Source organism: Hypanus sabinus, chromosome 12 (genome assembly GCF_030144855.1).
Source record: "Hypanus sabinus isolate sHypSab1 chromosome 12, sHypSab1.hap1, whole genome shotgun sequence".
NCBI classification, from domain to species: domain Eukaryota; kingdom Metazoa; phylum Chordata; class Chondrichthyes; order Myliobatiformes; family Dasyatidae; genus Hypanus; species Hypanus sabinus.
Genome location: NC_082717.1, coordinates 23,168,496 through 23,187,788, shown reverse-complemented (window position 1 = coordinate 23,187,788; position 19,293 = coordinate 23,168,496). Strand labels below are relative to the sequence as shown.

The following is a 19,293-nucleotide window of genomic DNA, read 5'->3' as shown; positions in this document are numbered from 1 at the left end:
TCCCCAATTACTGTAATTTTATCTTCAAAGGACCTATGTATTTAATCCTATCTTTTGTAAGTCTGGGAGCCAAATTTTCAAAAATATATCATATTTATTTCTTAAATTATACGTAATTTTTTCAAATGGAATACAACTATGTATTTCATTATTCCAACGATCCATAGTTAAATATAAATTAGATTTCCAACTAACTGGGATAACTTTTTTGGCTACTGCCAATGCAATTTTTATAAATTTTTTCTGATAGTTGTTCAATTTAAGTTTTGGTATTGTCCCTTCAATGTCTCCTAATAAAAATAATAGTGGACTATGTGGGAGTTGTACTCCAGTAATTTGTTCCAATAAAAGTCTTAAATTTATCCAAAATGGTCGAAATTTAAAACAAGACCAAGTAGAATGTAAAAAGGTTCGTACAGGAGTGAAACAGATCAGCTGGTTGATCTCACAGCAACAACCTTACACGAAGACCAAGATTGTGAACTTCAGGAAGGGAGTTGAATTAACACACACCGTTCCACATTAAGGGATCAGCAGTGAAAAAGGTGAGCAGTTTCAAGTTCCTTGATGTCAACAGCATTGAAGTACTAGCGTGGACTTACACCTGACAGCAGCTATATTTCATGGGGAATGTGAGCAAACTTGGTATGACATCAAAGACTGTGGCAAATTTTTACAGACGTACCATACAGAGCATTCTAACTGGTTGCAATACCATCTGATCTGGAGGGACCGCTACACAGGATCAGAAAAAGCAGCAGAAAATTCTAAAGTCAGGCAGCACAATCGCAGGCACTTGCCTCCCCATCACTGAGGACCCCATTCACCCAGGACATTCCCTCTTCTCATTGCTACCATCAAGGAGGATGTACAGGAGCCTGAAGACACACACTCAACTGTTTCAGGAACCGCTTCTTCCCCTCCACCATCAGAGTTCTGAATGGAAGATGAACCAATGAACACTAGCTAACTTCTTTTTCTTCCTTTTTGTATGACATATATAATTTAATTTTTTAATATATACTTATTGTAATGTATATTATTATGTATTGAACTGTACTGCTGCTGTGAAACAATAAATTTCACAACCCTTGCCAGTGATATCAAACCTGCATCTCAACTCAGTCGTCTTCATGTTTATTTCCACAGTACGTATACACGGTCTGTTTTTTACACATTCTTTACTCTCATATTTCTTTCCCTGAATCTTAGATGTCCTTCAATTTCAAAGTGCCTCATTTAGCTTTGCTTTAAATAACTCAAAATGCCCTTTCTTTGTGAGAATAATTGTCATGTAAATTACTTCACTTCACAATAACCAGAAAAATAATAGAAACAAATTTCTGGCATGTAGTGAATTATTGGCAATGAATTATAATCATAGAGTATTTGCAGCTCTCTAACTTTGCCTTAATCTGATGCTGTTGGAGTAACAAAGTCCATGTGGCAGTTCTTCTCGAGATAGTAATTTAAAATATGACACAGGTATATAAGGAGGGAGATAAAATACTTCCTTAACGGGGAGAAAATACTGAGACCCCTTCTCCAAGGAGAAAGTTTACAGTGAATAGTATAGATACACACAAGAGGAAGCTGGACAAGTACTTAAAGGAGAAAAGAATAGAGGGTACATTGATGGCTTTAGAGGCAGGAGGATTGCAGGAGGTATATGCAGTACATAAATACTGGCAGAAATCTGTTTTTCTGTGCAGGCCATCCCTGAGTTACAGATGGGTTCCAGTTTTACAGCTGTCTAAAGCTTAAATATGACAGATTATAGACAAAATCACTTTATACAAGAACCATTCCTCCGCAGTACCAGAGCGAATGGTGTTAATGAGGGTCAATTAGTATGGACTCTTATTTGTTGTATGCCCCTGCCAATGAACAATGGCACTGAATCAGGATGTCTCAAATGCAATGGCTGCTTTTGGTGGGCTTTAAGTATCAGTGGATGCGACATTGCTTTATAGAATATTATTGCAAGTTTCAATGGGAACAATTGCTTGCCAATTTCCGAAGCAACTTTCTTAACTGACCTTCCATGGAGCAACGAGCAGCCTGCATTCTTAAGAAACAATAGTATCTGAAAACTGTGGGAGGTTACATCTAAGCAGGCTTTTATTTCAAGACTGGCTCTCATTTGAAGATAATAATATTTCTGGGAGCTTGTCAGTATGTATGAGTACCCACACTTCAGGTGTTTGTAACCCAGGGAGATCCTGTATCCTCTATAACTATATCTACACCTCTGTCATGTGGCTATGACATGGAATTCATTGAATGTAGGTATTTTCAAAAGGGAAGCTTTGCTGGACATTGGGAAAACACAAGAGATTTCTGTACCAAGAGTTGATGAGCTGAATGAACTTGTTCTGTACTATAAAAAATTCAACAGGGAGAAAATAGTTTGAAAAGTCAACTTTTTAGGATTGAAATGGTGAAAGAATCAAATTATTCTTTTCAAATCTTTTTATTATTATTATTATTCAAAAATACACAGGTACATCGAAGTAACAACACTTACAATGCCTCAAAAAAAGAAATTATCTTAAAGATTGAATATTTTTGTGAATGAAAAAACCCTACTAAGCAAAAAAGGTGTGTAAAAAAAAAGAAACCCATTGGGGGTACAACCCTGGAACCATGTGTCATAAAGAAAGCTTCTAAAAATGAACATCAAACCACCAACAAGAAAGAAAAATATATCAAAAAAAAACTTACAATTAGATCGTGGAAAAAATCTATCAGTTAACTCAAATGATAACAACGAGCAAATGAGCCTCATCTCTTCTCAAAATCAAATAAAGGTTCAAAGGTTCGACTTCTAAGTTTCTCCAAGCTAAGACAACAGCATCACTTGAGCGAACCATTGTGACAAAGTAGGAGCTGATATATCCTTCCATTTTAACAAGATGGCCCTCCTAGCTATCAATGTAACAAACGCCATAACATGTTGGTCAGACACAGAAATACCATGGATATTTTGAGGAATACCAAAAAGCACGGTCAATTTATTAGGTTGTAAGTTGATTCTGAGTGCTTTAGAAATTGTCGAAAAGACTGACTTCCAAAACTGTCTGTCGTCTCTGTCTGTCGATGGAGTAGCAGTAATTTTGTGCTGCTCTTAGTTTTCTCTCTCTCCCCACAGTTTAAATTTTGAATTTAAAATTTTTAATTGCGGATTCTTGAAGGGGAGTAATATGTCTATGTCTATGAGAAGTGGGAATAATCTGCCTGAACCTAGTGACAAAGGTAATGGAAAAGGAAAGATGCCGAAGGAAGGATCTGATGAAATGCCATCATGGGCTGAAGATATCGTTCGGACACTGAATTCAATTCAAGATCAGAATAGAGCAATTAAAGATCAACTGGAAAAGAATAATAATGAAATGAAGTTATTTCTGGGAAAACTTAAAGACGTGGAATCTCAAGTTACTAAACATGAAGAGGAATTGAAGTTAACTAAGCAAAAATTGTCTGAAACTACAACCCGTTTCGAAAAATATCAAAATAAGATTATAGACCTGGAAACTAGGTCTCTCCGAAACAATATACAAATCATTGGATTGCAAGAAGGACCTGAAGATGGAGATTTAACCGTTTACTTTGGTAAGCTCTTTCATACTCTTATTTCTGACTATTTTATCACAGCCACCTGCTATTGAAAAAGCACATAGAGCGTTTACTTTGAAATTTAGGGATTCAAGCAGACCAAGATCTATACTGGTTTGTTTTCATCACTTTAACATTAAAGATCAAATAATGCGACAGGCAAGAAAACAGAGAGTTTTCAGATTCAATGAGTCTGAGCTCCATTTTTATGAAGATTATCCGAAAGAAGTAATGAAACAAAGATCAAGATTTGTTTTGGTAATGAAACAAGTATATGATAAGAAACTATTTCTCTCTTTGAGTTACCTGACATTAATGAAAGTTTTTCCTCCTAATTCTTCCCCACGCATTTTCTTTGATCCAAAAGCCGCACTGGATTTTGTTCAGGTTATACCTGTCACCATCACTGATGCTACTACCGAATGAACTATCTGAAAAGCTGTTTGATTATCTGTATATTATTCACATTTCGAAAAGAAGATATATGAAGGTTATTTGGATATCTCTTTGAGAGATTAATAAAAGATAAGAAAACCTGCTTATTATTGCATCTTATTGGATTTTTTTTCAGAAAGAAGATTTATGGTTCAAGTTTGACTGTTTAAATGGCTACTTAGATATTTGACTGAAAAAAGAGGATAAAAAGATTTGTTCCTTTTATCTAATATTTGGTTTGATGTTTCTTTTTGCTGTTTCTTAATTTACTAATTGGTATTTTTTTCCTATTATTATGGTTTCTTTTTATATATATCTGCGAGGGTTTAGTTACTTATGATATTACTAATTAATATTTCTGTAAATTTAGTTCGGTTAAATATACTATTAACCTTTTTTTTCTCTGTTTTATTATAGCATCCTATAACCGAATTTAAAGTTTTCTTAGAGATTTAAAGCTAAACTTAAGATGGTGCTAGTTTTTCTCTCTAAGAGCTTATATTATTTTGGTTCTTTTTTTGTTTAATACATAATGGAATGTAAACACTCTCCTTTGTTGAGACGTTACTGTCTTTCTTGCAACATCTTTTTATTTTATTGTGTGCTGTCTGGGGGGAGGGAGAGACCGACAGAGCGGCCCATGGCTTTGTATCCTATCTTAGTTCGCTTGCCTTTTTTCCGGGCTTTTGGGAGGGTGGGTGGGTCTAGAGTTAGGAGTTATTTCCCACATTGGGTGGTTTCAGAGCATGCGTGTTTTTTATATGGTTGTATTCATCATCATCGCCATCTTTGATAATCCCGTATTGGTATGTGTTCTGCGCATGTATAAAGTAAATTAGAATAAAACTATAGTATGACAGTTAAATGGATTAATGTAATAAGTTGGAATGCACATGTTTGGAATCACCCTGCTAAACGAAAAAAGACTTTTAAAATTATTAATCAATTCCAACCTGATATAATTTTTACTCAGGAGACGCATATCAGGGCAGGAGATCAAAATAGGTTTTTTGGATGGTGGAATGGATTACAGCTTCATGCTACTTCTCAGAGTAAAACTAAAGGCGTGTCTATCTTTGTTAAATCTAATATATTTACTCAAGAGGATATTGAATCAGATTCTAATGGTAGATTTCTAATTGTTAAAGGAGTAATTTGTAATAGAAAAGTTGTTTTGGTCAATTTGTATGGTCCTAATTTAGATGATCCTTTTTTTAAAAAAAGTATTTGCTTTATTACTGGATTTTAATGAATATATGTTGAAAATGGGTGGGGATTTTAAATGTTGTTTAAATCCTATGATTGACAAAAGCTCAACTAATCAGTGACTTCCAAATCATTTTTTGTCAGTTATTAATTCCTTTTTGACTGATTTTGGGTTGATTAAATTATGGAGGCATTTGCACCCTGATAGCAGAGAATATTCCTTTTTTTCGCATGTCTGTAAAAAATATTCGAGGATTGATTATATTATAATTCTTCCCCACCTTTTGTCTGATGTTAAAAACTGTGACTATAACGCTATTGCTATATCTGATCATGCACCTTTGAGTTTGTCATTTGAATTTGATTATGTCATTTTTGCCCGTCCACCATGGCGCATGTCTCAGACTTTATTGCAAAACTCTGATTTTATCAGTTTTATTGAAAGCCAGATAAAAGATTTTTTTCTTTTTAATGATACTGGAGGTATGTCCAAATTAATTATATGGGTAAATACATGTAAAGCATTTTCATGTGGTCAGATTATTTCTTATTCAGCTAAACTTAAAAAACAGAATAAAGTAGAATTAGATAAAATTTCAAAACCAATTAAAGATTTGGATAACATCTATGTGACTTCCCCTAATATTGACTTATTTTTAAAAAAAGAGTGGAACTTCAATCACAGTATAACCTATTATTAACTCGACCAATTTAAGGTTATGTGCTTAAGTTAAAGAGCCAATTTTATATGTTTGGAGATAAAAATAACAAACTATTTGCATCTCAATTAAAATCGGCTGGAGCCAAAATGCAAATTTTGAAAATTCATAGAAAGGATAGTACCCTGGCTCAGGCATATAAAGAAATTAATAAGACTTTTGAAGACTTTTATACTGAACTTTATAAATCTCAATGTCCAGTAGGTTCTTCTGAAATGAATGCCTTTTCACGAAAGATTGCTTTTCCTAAAATTTCTGCTGAGGATCAAAAAAACTCTTGATGCCCAAATTACAGAATCCAAAATTCATAAAGCTATTTTTTCAATGCAATCTGATAAGGTCCCTGGACTTGTAGGTTATCCTGTAGAATTTTATTAAAAATTTGGAAAATTGCTTTCTCCATATATGTTGGAGATGTTTAAAGATTTTTTTGTGGAAAGGGATTTACCTTCTACTTTTTATGAGGCTTCTATTTCTTTAATGTTCAAAAAGGATAAAGATCCCACTGATTGTGACTCATATAGACCTATTTCATTATTGAATATTGATGCTAAGATTCTGTCAAAGATAACGGCCAATCGGTTGGAGAGTATTTTGAGTGAAATTATTTTCAAAGATCAAACAGGCTTTATAAAGGGTCGTTATTATTTTACAAATGTTCGGAGACTATTTAACATTATATATTTGCCCTCTTCTAAAACTCCACAATGCGTTGTATCTTTGGATGCTGAAAAAGCATTTGATCGAGTCAAATGGAAATATTTATTTAATGTTTTAGAAAAATTTGGTTTTGGTGTTAATTTTAATAATTGGATTAAATGATATATAAAGCTCCTATTGCTACTACTAATAACTGCAGGTCTCCTTTGTTCAGCTATCACGGGGGACAAGCCAAGGTTGTCCATTAAGACCTTTGTTATTTAATTTAATATTGGAACCCCTTCTTGAAGCCAAAAATATTCATGGGATTTTTGTGAAAGGAACCATGCACAAGATCTCTCTTTACGCTGATGGTTTATTGGTATATATATCTAAGCCTGAAGAATCTATTCCTGCTTTGCTAGAATTAATTGACAAATTTAGAGATTTTTCAGGATATAAAATAAATTTTAGTAAAAGTGAATTGCTTCCTTTAAATGAATCTGTCTCTATATATGATAATATTCCTTTTAAAGTTACAGATTCTTTCAGATATTTAGGTGTCATAATTACTAAAAAATATAAGGATCTCTATAAAGCCAATTTTCCTCCCTTAGTGGACTCAATGAAGTACTCATTTAGTAGATGGAGCCCACTTACATTTTCACTTGTTGGCTGTATTCATGTAGTTAAAATGATGATTTAACCAAAATTTTTATATTTATTTCAGAATATTCCTTTTTTTTGACTAAGAAGTTTTTTGATCGGATTGATTCTATTATTCTATCTTTTATTTGGGATAATAAAAGACCAAGAATTAGTAAATGTCATTTACAAAAGTTGAAAAAGGATGGAGGACTTGTTTTGTCTAATCTAAGAATGTATTATTGGGCTGTTAATTTGCCGCATTTGTCCTTTTGGTTATATTGGGTTGATAGAAATGATCAGCCAATTTGGGCATACCTGGAACTGACAATGTGAAACAGTTCTATTTAACCTCGTTATTAGGAGTTGCTCTACCTATACAATTAGCTAAAGTTGCTAATTTAAACCTATATCCTGTGGTTAAGCACTCTTTACAAATTTGGCTCCAGTTCCACAATTTTTTTAATCTTAAAAAATTTAAACTTTGTAGTTTATTTTATCGTAATTACTTTTTTAAACTTTCCCTGAGCGATCCAATGTTTTTACTTTGGAAAAATAAAGGTATTAATTCTTTTCTGGATTTATTTAAAGAAGGCAGATTGATGTCTTTTGAACAATTGTTGATAAATATTCTCTCTCATATTCACACTTTTTACAATACCTTCAAGTTAGATACTTTTTACAAAAATATTTAAGTAATTTTCCTTACATATTGGAGGCTGACTTGTTAGATACTATTATGAATATGAACCCTTTGATGAAAGGTTCTATTGGAAGAATTTATAATTTCTTATTACAATGGGATCAGCGTCCTTTACTTAAGATTAAACACAATTGGGAGAAGGAACTCAATTTGACTTTTATATCGGAGGATTGGATGCGGATTCTGAAGCTGGTTAACTCTCCTTCGATCTGTGCTGGTCATTCACTGATTCAATCTAAAATTGTACATCGTTACCATTTGATGAAGGACAAACTTTCTGAAATATTTCCCAATGTTGACAAGTATTGTGATAGATGTAAATCTGAGATAGCTACACTGACACATATGTTCTGGTCATGTTCTATACTAAAACAGTTTAGCAATCAAATTATTCTACACTGACGGCATCAACATAAAGTCAAATATCACACTCACAAGCAGCTTTTGCTGGTAAGCTGTAATCTTCTTCCAGAAAGCAGACTCTTGTACTTCGGGTTCATCGACTTTCTCAGCATGTCGCTGTCTCCTTCTTCGCCGAGGCTTCTGTTCTGCAACTTTTTCCACCTTCTCGCCATCCTCTCCACTTTAAACCAGAATGATATTTGCTATTTAACATGCTGTAGGCATAATTTCAGCATTCAAAACTTCAAATGTGAGTAATGTATGTGGAGGAGAGCCACTGAGATTGAGGTGCAGTGGTTTGGCGATCATTCAGTAGGCTATATCCTTGTAGGCGATCATTCAGTAGGCTATTTCATCTCATCCCCCAGTCTCTGCTGGTAATATAAACCATTCCATCTTTTGCTCTGTCTTAACTAGGACTGAAGTCCACTGACAGTAGACTCCTTCCTGACAGCCAGAACTTACAGTTGACCTGCTGTGTTCACTAAGGTTGAGGAGAACAGTAACCCCACCCGCTCAAATAATTATTTTAAACTATTTTCCACATTAGTCACCAGAGTAAGAAGGCCAGCATATTATCTAGACCTTACTGCCAGCCGCAGAATAGGAGAAGAATTAGGCTATTTGACCTATCGAATCTGCTCTGCTATTCCATCATGGCTGATTATTATCCCTTTCAATCTCATTCTCCCCGTAACCTTTAATGCCTTGACTAACCAAAACTGTATCACCTTCTGCTTTAAGTATACTCAATGACTTGGCGTCTACAGCCCTCCGTGGCAATGAATTTCACAGATTCACCAGCGTCTGTCTAAAGAAGTTCCTCCTCATCATTGTTCTAAATGGGCGTCCTTCTATTCTGAAGCTGTACACTCTGGTCCTAGACTCACCCACTGTAGGAAACATCTTCTAAACATCCACTCTGTCTAAACCTTTCAATATTCAACAGGTTTCAAAGAAAACCACCCTCATTCTTCTAGACTCAAGCAAGTGCAGGCCAGAGCCATCAAACGCTAATATTTGCATATTTGTATATCTGTGCACTTGTAATGCTACTGTGACACTGTAATTTCCTTTGGGATCAATAAAGTATCTCCCTATCTAGTCCTCTCAAAATGAATATTTACATAGCATTTGTTTTCCTTACCATGACTCGACCTGCAAGTTGACCTTTAGTGAATCCTGCACAAGGACTCCCAAGCCCTTTTGAACATCTGACTTTTTAATTTTCTTCCTGTTTAGAAAATAATCTCCACCTTTATTCTTTCTACCAAAGTGCATGACCATACACCTCTCTGCACTATATTCCATCTGCTACTTTGCCCATTCTCCCAATCTGTATGAAGTCCTTATGCAGACTCCCTGCTTCCTCAACACCTCCTGCCCTTCCACCTGTCTGCAAACTTGGCCACAAAGCCATCATTTCTGTCATCTAAATAGCTGACATATAATGTGAAAGGAAGTGATCCCAATACTGATCCCTGAGGAGCAACACTTGTCACCTACAGCCAACCAGAACATGCCTCTTTTATTCTGACCATTTTCCTCCTGCCAATCAGCCAATCTTCTTTCAATGCTGGTATCTTTCATGTAATAATATGGGCTCTTATCTTGTTATGCAGCCTCATGTGCTACACGTTGCTAAAAGCCTTCGGAAAATCCAAGTAAACAATATCCACTGACTCACTGTCATCTATCCTGCCTGTTATTTCCTCAAAGAATTCTAACATATTTACCAGGCAAGATTTCCCCTTAATGAAACAATGCTGACTTTGCCCTACACGAGTCTCCAAATGCTTCTAAACCTTATCCTTTATAATATCTTCACAACCACTGAAATCAAGCTAATTGACCTACAATCTATTTTCTTTTGTCTCCCTTCTTTCTTAAAGAGTGGACTGATATTTGCAATTTTCCAGTTTTCTGGAAACATTCCAGAAACTGATTTTGAAAGTTAATTACGAATGGTTCCACAATCACTTCAGCTGCCTCTTTCAGAACCTTAAAGTGCCGTCCATTTGGTCCAAGTGACCTATGTATCTTCAGACCTTTCAATTTCCCAAGCACATCTCCCCAGTAATAAGAACTACATTCACTTCTGCCCCGACACTCTCAAATTTCTGTCATACTGCTAGTGTCTTCCACAGTGAAGACTGATGCAAAATACTTAAGAGTTTTGTACACCATTTCTTAGTCTCCCATTACTATGCCTTCAGCATTATTGTCCTGTGGTCCAATATCCACTCTCACCTCTCTTTTACTTTTTATATATCGGAACAAGCTTTTGGTAACCTCTTTAATATTTTAAATATATTTAAAATATAGCTTACCTACATATGTCATCTTTTCTCTCCTTACGGATTTTTTGTTGCCTTGCATTATTGTCTTGCTATATTATATGCCCTCTCTTTTGCTTTTATGCTGTCTTTGTCTTCCCTTGTCAGCCATGGTTGCCTCACCCTCCCTTTCTCCAACTTTGGGATATACCTGCTTCTTCTGAACTTTTCCAGAAATTCCAGCCATTGCTGTTCTGCTGTCATCCCTGCTAGTGTCCCCTTCCAATCAACTTTGGCCAGGTCTTCTCTCATGCCTATGTAATTCCCTTTCCACCACTGTAATAGAGATATATCTGACTTTATCTACTCTCTCGCAAACTGCAAACCCTAAGCTTCTTAATCAAATCTGGTTTGTTACACTACACTCAATCCAGAATTATCTTTCCTCTAGTGGGCTCAACTACAAGTTGCTCTAAAGCCATCTTATAGGCATTCTACAAACTCCCCTTCTTGGGATCCATCACCAACCTGATTATCCCAATCTACCTGCATATTGAATCGCAACATTGCCCCTATTACATGCCTTTTTTATTTCTAGTTGAAATTTGAATCGCACATTCTGACTACCATTTAGGGGCCTGCATATAATTCCCATCAGGGTCTTTTCACCCTTGCTGTTGTCTAACTCGAGCCACAAGGATTCTACATCTTCTGATCCCATGTTACTCCTTTCTAAGGATTTGATTTCATTTATGACCAACCGAGCTACCCCACACTCTCTGGTTACATCTCTGCCCTTTTGATACATTGTGTATTTGTGGATATTAACCTTCCAATTGTAATCTTCTTTCAGCCACGTCTCAGTTATATCCATAAATTCATAACTGCCAATATCTAAATGCACTATAAAATCATCTACCTTATTCTGTATACTGCATGCATTCAAATATAACACCGTCAGTATTGTATTAATCACTTTTTCGATTTCTTCCCCCATGTTACACTTCACCTCATCCCACTGACAGCAATTTTGCCCTATCGTCCGCCTGTCCTTCCTCACAGTCTCACTACACACTGCATCAACTTGTATGTCAACTACCCCATCTTCAGTCCTATCATTCCCAATTCCATTCTCCTATCAACTTAGTTTAAACCCTCCCCAGCAGCTCCAGCAAACCTGCCCCCAAGGTTATTGACCCTTTCCCTCGGGTTCAGATGTAATCCAAGTTTTTTTGTACAGGTCATACCTTTCCCAGAAAAGATCCCAATGATTCAGAAATCTGAAACCCTGCCCCCTGCATTACTTCCTTGGCCACTCATTCATTGGTACTATTATTCTATTGCTGATATGACTCACACATAGCACTGGGAGTTATCCAGAGATTAAAACCTCAGAACTCCTGTTCTTCAGCCTTTTTTTTCTTAACTCCTTATACGTACTGAGCAGGACCTCTTCCCTCTTTCTACCTACTGTATTTCATTGGTTCTAATATGCACCACGACCTTTAACAGCTCATCCTCCCTGTTGAGAATCTTCAGCAGCTGCTCTGGACTCCAGCACCTGGGAGGTAATACACCATCCTGGCTTCTCTTTTGTGGCTACAGAATCTCCTGTCCATTCCCCTATCAAGTCTCCTGTCTCAACCAATTTGCCTGACTTTGCCCTTCGCTGCTGAGTCCCAGGGCCGGCCACAGTACCACTGACCTGGCTGCTGCAGCTGTGCCCCAATAGGTCATACCACTCCCCACCCCCTGCAGTATCCAAAGGGGTATACTTGTTGCTGAGGGGAATGGCCACAGGGAAACCCTACAGAGACTGCTTACTCCCATTACTTCTCCTGGAGGTCCCCATCTACTATCTGAAGCCTACACTCTTGATGTGACCAGCAGAGTAAAAGACTCATCATTAAGTTTTCAGCCTCACAGATGGTCCTGAGTGCATCCATCTCCAGCTTGAGTTTTTGACTTTGTCAGTTAGGAGCTGGCATTGGGTGCACTTCCTGCAGATGTAGTCAACAGAGAGACTGTAAGGTATCCTGAAATCCCACATCTCACAGGAGAACATGCCACTGTCTGAACTACCATCCTGCTTATGCTTTTTGAGTAAGTTCTAGCCTGCGTCTGTTCTCATTCAAGCCTGCTGAGCCGAAGCCCGGCCACTCTAACACTGTCCACTCACACAATGGCTGCTCTGCTCAAGCCCTGCTTCTTTTTATTGGCCCTTGCAAATTAACCATAGTTTCTATTAACCCAAGGAATCTCCCACTCCAGAGACAAGTCCCCCTGACAATGAGGTACGAGTCAGGATGACGTGCAGTCTGATGGCGGACATGTAGTTGGTGGTGTTTCAGTATGCCAGTTTCTCTTATCCTGCTTGATGACAGCAGTCATATACAGGAATGTGTTGTCAGAGTGTCCTCTGTAGGTTTCTGCTGTGCATTTAGTTGATGACATACAGTGCGTGTATCGGTGTTGGGGACTGTATGTTTAGGTCATCTTGGATAGGTCATCCATACATGGTGACACACTGGATCTAAATGGACTGCAGGTAGGGGCAGCAAAAACGTTACTTCCTTGTTTGGAAGAGGTTATGGGGCCAGACTCTTAGTGCTGGTTAGTACTACCCATTACAAACTCCAGGTAACATCAGGTAGATACTTTTTTGCAGACTTACAGAGAACATACGCTACATCCCACATAAATGTGTGTACGTAACTGAGTTATACGTGCATGTCACTTAATTGCTGTTCCTTTTCAGAAAATTAAATCCAGGCTTTGATGGGCCAGCTCACTCAGTATATTACAAATTGCATGTGCTGAATGTCAAGAATCATGGTGGGTTTTCACAGAGCTTAGAAGTGATCCTATCCAGCACAAAATGATGGCAGCCTCTACTTCAACACAAGCAGACCCAACCATTATGCTGAGTGCACTCAGTGGCAATTTTGTTAGGTACCTTCTGTATCTAATAAAATGGCCACTGTATGTTTGTGGTCGGCTGCTGTACTCATGTACGTCAAGGTTTGACGTTGTGTGCTGGGGCAGCAGGCTGAGGCTAGCAGACACCAACAGAATCAACAAACTCATTCGTAAGGCCAGTGATTTTGTGGGGGTGGAACTGGACTCTCTGACAATGGTGTCTGAAAAGAGCTGTCCAAGTTGCATGCCATCTTGGACAATGTCTCCCATCCACTCCATAATGTGCTGGTTAGGCACAGGAGTACATTCAGCCAGAGATTCATTCCATCTAGATGCAACACTGAGTGTCATAAAAAGTCATTCCTGCCGGTAGCCATCAAACTTTACAACTCCTCCCTCGGAGTGTCAGACACCCTGAGCCACTAGGCTGGTCCTGGACTTATTTCCACTTGGCATAATTAACTTATTATTATTTAATTATTTATGGTTTTATACTGCTATATTTCTACACTATTCTTGGTTGGTGCAACTGTAACAAAACCCAATTTCCCTCGGGATCAATAATATATGTCTGTCTGTCTGTCTGTTCAGAGATGCTCTTCTGCACACCCCTGTTGTAATGCGTGTTTATTTGATTTGCAGTTGCCATCCCTGTCAGCTTGCTGCAGTCTGGACATTCTACACTGGCCTCTCATCAAAAAGGTGTTTTGTCCTCAGAACTGTTGCTCATGGAATGTTTTGTTTGTTTTTGCACCATTCTCTGTAAATTCTAGAGGCTGTTTTGTATGAAACTCCCAGGAGATCAGCAGTTTCCGAGGTACTCAAACCACCCCATCTGGCACCAACAATCATGTAGATTTCTAAGTTTCTATGTGATGGTGGAGGATGGAATGTTCTATCAGTTGATAAACTCCATAATTGGAATGCATAAGTAATCCAAAGCATTAAGGTTGTTCTCTGCAAACTGAATTGACAGAGTTAACATCAAAGCATGAAGAATGCCATCAACAAATGTCTGTTCTGCTAGGCAATCACTTCAACCTTATCCAGTTTGTTAGCAGTGTATGTCGTGCTGATCATATACAATCCTGATTTATGAAACAAATTGCTGCCCTTAACAGCAAGATTTTTGTATCTGCATGTTTGGATGTAGAAAGAACATTAGCTCTGTTTATTCTCTCTTCCCCAATCGCTATCAAGGCTGGCAGGCCACTGATGGACAGATCAGAAAAATGTGTTGACATAACACACAGCCCCACTGCAAATATACTATTTTAAATGTAAAAAACAGACACTGGAAGAGATAATATAATAACTAAATTCATCAATCAAGTTTCACCAATGTGACAGGAGTTATCAAGTCCATGCAGAAAATACAGAAGCCAAAGGATGACTAAGTGGCCAAGAATGCATTCACTTTCAACTCACTATGTCATCAAGGAAAAGTTCTTGTTTCAATTTAGTTCCTTCAATCATCGGCATTACATCTTCTTCCACCATCATTGGAATCATCTTCCACCATCGGCATTATTTGTGGCTAAACCTTCATCTTTACTGCCTGGGCAGTAATGAACTACAAAGACTATATGTTTTCCATATGGTAAGTTACAATGCAAGAAGAGAAGCTATAAGTTTAGCTCAATGTCTCTTTTGTTTGATAAATGATCCCATTGTGCCGGTTCACTTTGTAAAAGGAGCAGAGTCTATTGGTCTGCCAAGGATTTCCTGCACAATCTGCTTCAATTTCAAAATGAAAAGGATGTGGATTGAGCAAAGTACTCACTCAGCTTTCTCTGCTTCAACTTTATATTCTTCATTCTCTTCTGTCTCATCTTCCTTTGTTTCTTCAGTCTAGCAATATATTAAAAAAAAATGTATGTTTCTTTTGAATTGAGTAAATCATGTTTCTGCTTTACTAACACAAGGAAAATTTCCACTATCGAATTGAATTCCCAACAGAGCAAAAAGTAAGTCAGAATAATGAATAATCAGATTCTATGAGAAATAGAGGGCAAAACAAGGATGTGTGCAGGACAAGTGGAATGACTTTCAGTAAGTAGTAAGTGGCCAGTGCACTGGAAGCTTGGACAAAACTTTGCTGTAGGAAAAGATAGACCTGTAAGACACAGAGCACTAAGAATCGGAAACATACACTGATAATGGCAAGGCCAGTGATAGAATGAAACCTCAAATTCCATGCATTACTCAGTTGTTCCGAAATATTGCAAAATTCAAAACAGTTTCAATTTGCAGGATAAGAATCAGACTAACCCTATTTTCCAATCAAAGTGAAATGGGAAACTGTTAATTGTGAAGCAACACATCCAAGGTGCTGGAGGAACTCTGACAGCATCTATAGGAATGAATAGATTGTCACTGTTTCAGGCCAAGACCCTTCTTCAGGACTGAGAAGAAGGGAAAAGATCCCCAGATTTAAAAAGGTGGGGGGGGAGGGGGAATGAGGCTACTTGGAAGGTCATAGGTGAAGCCAAGTAGGTGGGAAAGGCCAAGGGCTGGAGAAGAAGGGATCTGACAGGAGAGGAGAGTGGACCACAGGAAAAAGGGAAGAAGAGGACCTGGGGGCAAGAAGAAGTTAGAGGTAAGAGTGGGATTAGAGCAAGGGGTGGGAGGGTGGTGTGTTTGTTTACTGGAAGGAGAAATCAATATTCATGCCATCAGATTGGAGGGTACCCAGATAAGGTATAAGGTGTTGCTCCTTCACCCTTAGGGTAGCCTCATCTTGACACTTGTAACTTTTAATTTATAAAGTAAATTACAAGGTAAATTCACAAGCCAGACTAACCCTAGTTTCCATGCAAATTGAAATGAAAAACTATCTGCATTTAACTTCAGCATTTCCATCCAGTAGAGAACTGCATCCAAAATGAGCGCAGAATGGAGAAATGAAACTGTAATGTTGTGGGCCAAGCTCAGATTCACCGCAAACTGCACTTAAATAATGACTGAAAATAAAACCTATTAAAAATACTGCCAGGCATAACCAATATCATACATCACCTGGTAGCCAATCTGAAGTTCTGGAAGTGAAAGAGTAGGAGAAGGTGGCCCAATCAGATCGTTCATGCGGGCATTTGGGTTATGTGGAATTAGTTTGTAATGTCCTCCCTCACGCCGCAAGTCCAAACCAAAAATATCGGATAAGAAATCACTCTCCTCCGTGATAGCTCTCAGATCAGTAAGGTCTTCAGTGGGCAGGGTCGGCTGACGAACTTTCCCTTCCCTCTCTCCGATTTCACCCCGTACCTCATCATGTGTCGGATCGGGCATGTTCGCTAAAAGTTCTGTCACTTTAATTTTCTTCGCCCCCTCAACAAGACTCCCACCCAAGAAAGTGCTGTACATGATGCGGAAAAACCCACGTAAAACACTGAAGACAAAATGGGAAAACCCAATCAATAAACTCCAATAAAAGGATAACAGGGCCATGGCCATATCTTTCATTGTCATCTTTTTCATTTTCTTCAACTGTTTCTTGAGGCTTTTGGTTGTCAGCAGCTTCATGAGGACCATCACATTGTACCTGAGAGCCATTAAGGCAGATCTAATTGTTGTAATGGAGAAAAAGCCCATTCTCGGGTCTTCTTCCTCTATTTTGTCTTTTAAAGTTTCTCCTTTACACACTGACCGCTCATTAGAATCTGACTCTGAGATCTGTGCAGCCAATTGCATTTCAAAGATGGTGTCTTCACAGAAATTGACAAAGAGTTCCATCTTTTCTTTCTCTCCTCCTTCATTTACAACATCGAAGATGAATTGCCTCTTGGACTCCTTTACCTGAGGCTTTTCCCACTGAGTCCGACTAGATTCACTGATCTCAAAGTAGACCCTCTCAATCCGCTTAGCACTTCCCATAATCTCTATACGGCCTAGAAATGGCTGGAAGTAGTTGAGAACACTCTCTGCCAACTCCAGAAAGGTCTGCAGCCGAGTATCATGGGGCATGTGCTCAGAAAGGTTAGTAAGCAGTACAGCAACATTGAAGCCAATGTCCTTTGCAGGTTCGTGAAACCGTTCAACAAACTCCTCATAATCCAGCATCTCATTCTCATCCGTCTCCGCACAAGAGAGCAAGAATTCGGTTTCTGACTGTGTATAGTGCTTGTGACTCTCCATGGCCTTCTGAAAATCCCTCTTAGAGATAAGCCCTTTGCTATCGGGATCGTATTCTTTGAATGCATCAGATGAGGTTAGGTTCTTCAGCTTAAGGAACATGTCAAAGAATTTGAGAATCATTTCCACATTGCTCGAAGATTCAACCAACATGTCCACCATCTGTTTTCCAATTGTCCCATTGACAACATTGCCTGAAATAAACAATATATGTGGAATTACATTTGGTCAATTAACTATTCTTCTCAAGCACATTAGACGTCAGCTTGTGCAATATTCATGACCAATCAGATTTTGTCCTTCCAGACAAACAAACGTATTATAAACAGGGTAATCTTAACCATTGGAATCAAGCAAGAACAGGATATAATTTACATTAAAAGAGAAATGTCAATTTTACTCTAAAACAATACAGTTAAGGGATTGGCTTTCCAAATAGCTCATCGTAATGATATTAGAAGTGTTTCAACAAATGCTGTCATAAATTGTTTTTTTTTTAAATACAATCCACAAACTACCCTTACCGCTCACAAAATAACCAGCAGGATATCGTACTGAGACTATAAATGTTAGTTAAGTGATTTTCACTCTGCAACCAAGCGTACAATATCTTTCAGCCTCAGTTTCATATGCTGTAGTCAATAATAAGCATGGCCCATCACAGATCACAACATGCAGTTCACACCCGAGCTGCCGGCTGTGACATCAACCACCCTAGTCCCTGCATAGTGGTATGGGGGCCATCTGAAGTATGTTTCTTGAGCAGGTGAGGAAATCATATGATAGGTGCCTGGACACATAAGAGGGCATGTTGTACTCCCCTTTGTTCACCATCACTTGCATCACAGCCTTGTATGCAGCTCTTCAGTGGCTGCAAAGGGAAGGTCACTTTAGAGGTTCGATGCCCCACACAACGATCATTTCAGCAAAGACAAGGCAGTTCCCGGATTTCTGTACAACTCCACACAGGTTATTAGCGCATGATTTAGGATGTCCCCATACTTGAATTTAGAATGTACGTTTGACCAATTTCATGGTTTTGTTTGCAGTGGAGGGTTAATACTAAATACAGCACACATTCAGTCCACCAAAGAAGGATAAAACCTGATTACTAGGCACAGGTTGTTTCTGGTAGAAAACAAAATCTGAGTTGGGAAAGGGCAATAAATGGACAAGCAAAAAGAGTAATCTGAAATAAAAGTAGTCGTAAGAATAAATCACAACTTTTTTACACAATTAAGTCAAAGTTAATGGAATTTTATCAGAGAGACCACCTTCTAACATTGAAAGCAGCATCACCACCATATCTTTTTGAAGATCCATTAGCTCCTTCAGTAGTTCAATCTGGCTGGAATCCTAAAATTATAAGAAGATGCTTTAATAGATATTTTCATTATAATGAACTTCACTGAATCAAAGACACTCTCAGAATAGAAACAGGCCCTTCAGCCCACTGAAACCATTTAAGATCATCAACCATTCATTGACATTGATCCTACATTAATTTGACTTATTTTTAAATGCTTACCACATTCTCATTGATTCCTCCCCACGTTTTACCACTCTACAACACAATAGAAGCAATTTACATTGGCCGATTGGC

At 37.9% G+C, this 19,293-nt stretch overlaps 1 protein-coding gene across 1 annotated transcript in view; it reads right to left on the bottom strand.

The window, feature by feature from the left end:
• Positions 1-19,293, bottom strand: part of ryr2a (ryanodine receptor 2a (cardiac)) — a 444,870-nt gene that overhangs the window by 65,278 nt on the left and 360,299 nt on the right. The window contains exons 80-83 of the mRNA XM_059985674.1: positions 18,965-19,046; positions 16,578-17,884; positions 15,343-15,410; positions 8,398-8,545 (exon numbers count right to left, since the gene is read on the bottom strand). Of these exons, the coding sequence (XP_059841657.1) occupies positions 8,398-8,545; positions 15,343-15,410; positions 16,578-17,884; positions 18,965-19,046 (1,605 nt within the window). The remainder of the gene's footprint in view (positions 1-8,397; positions 8,546-15,342; positions 15,411-16,577; positions 17,885-18,964; positions 19,047-19,293) is intronic.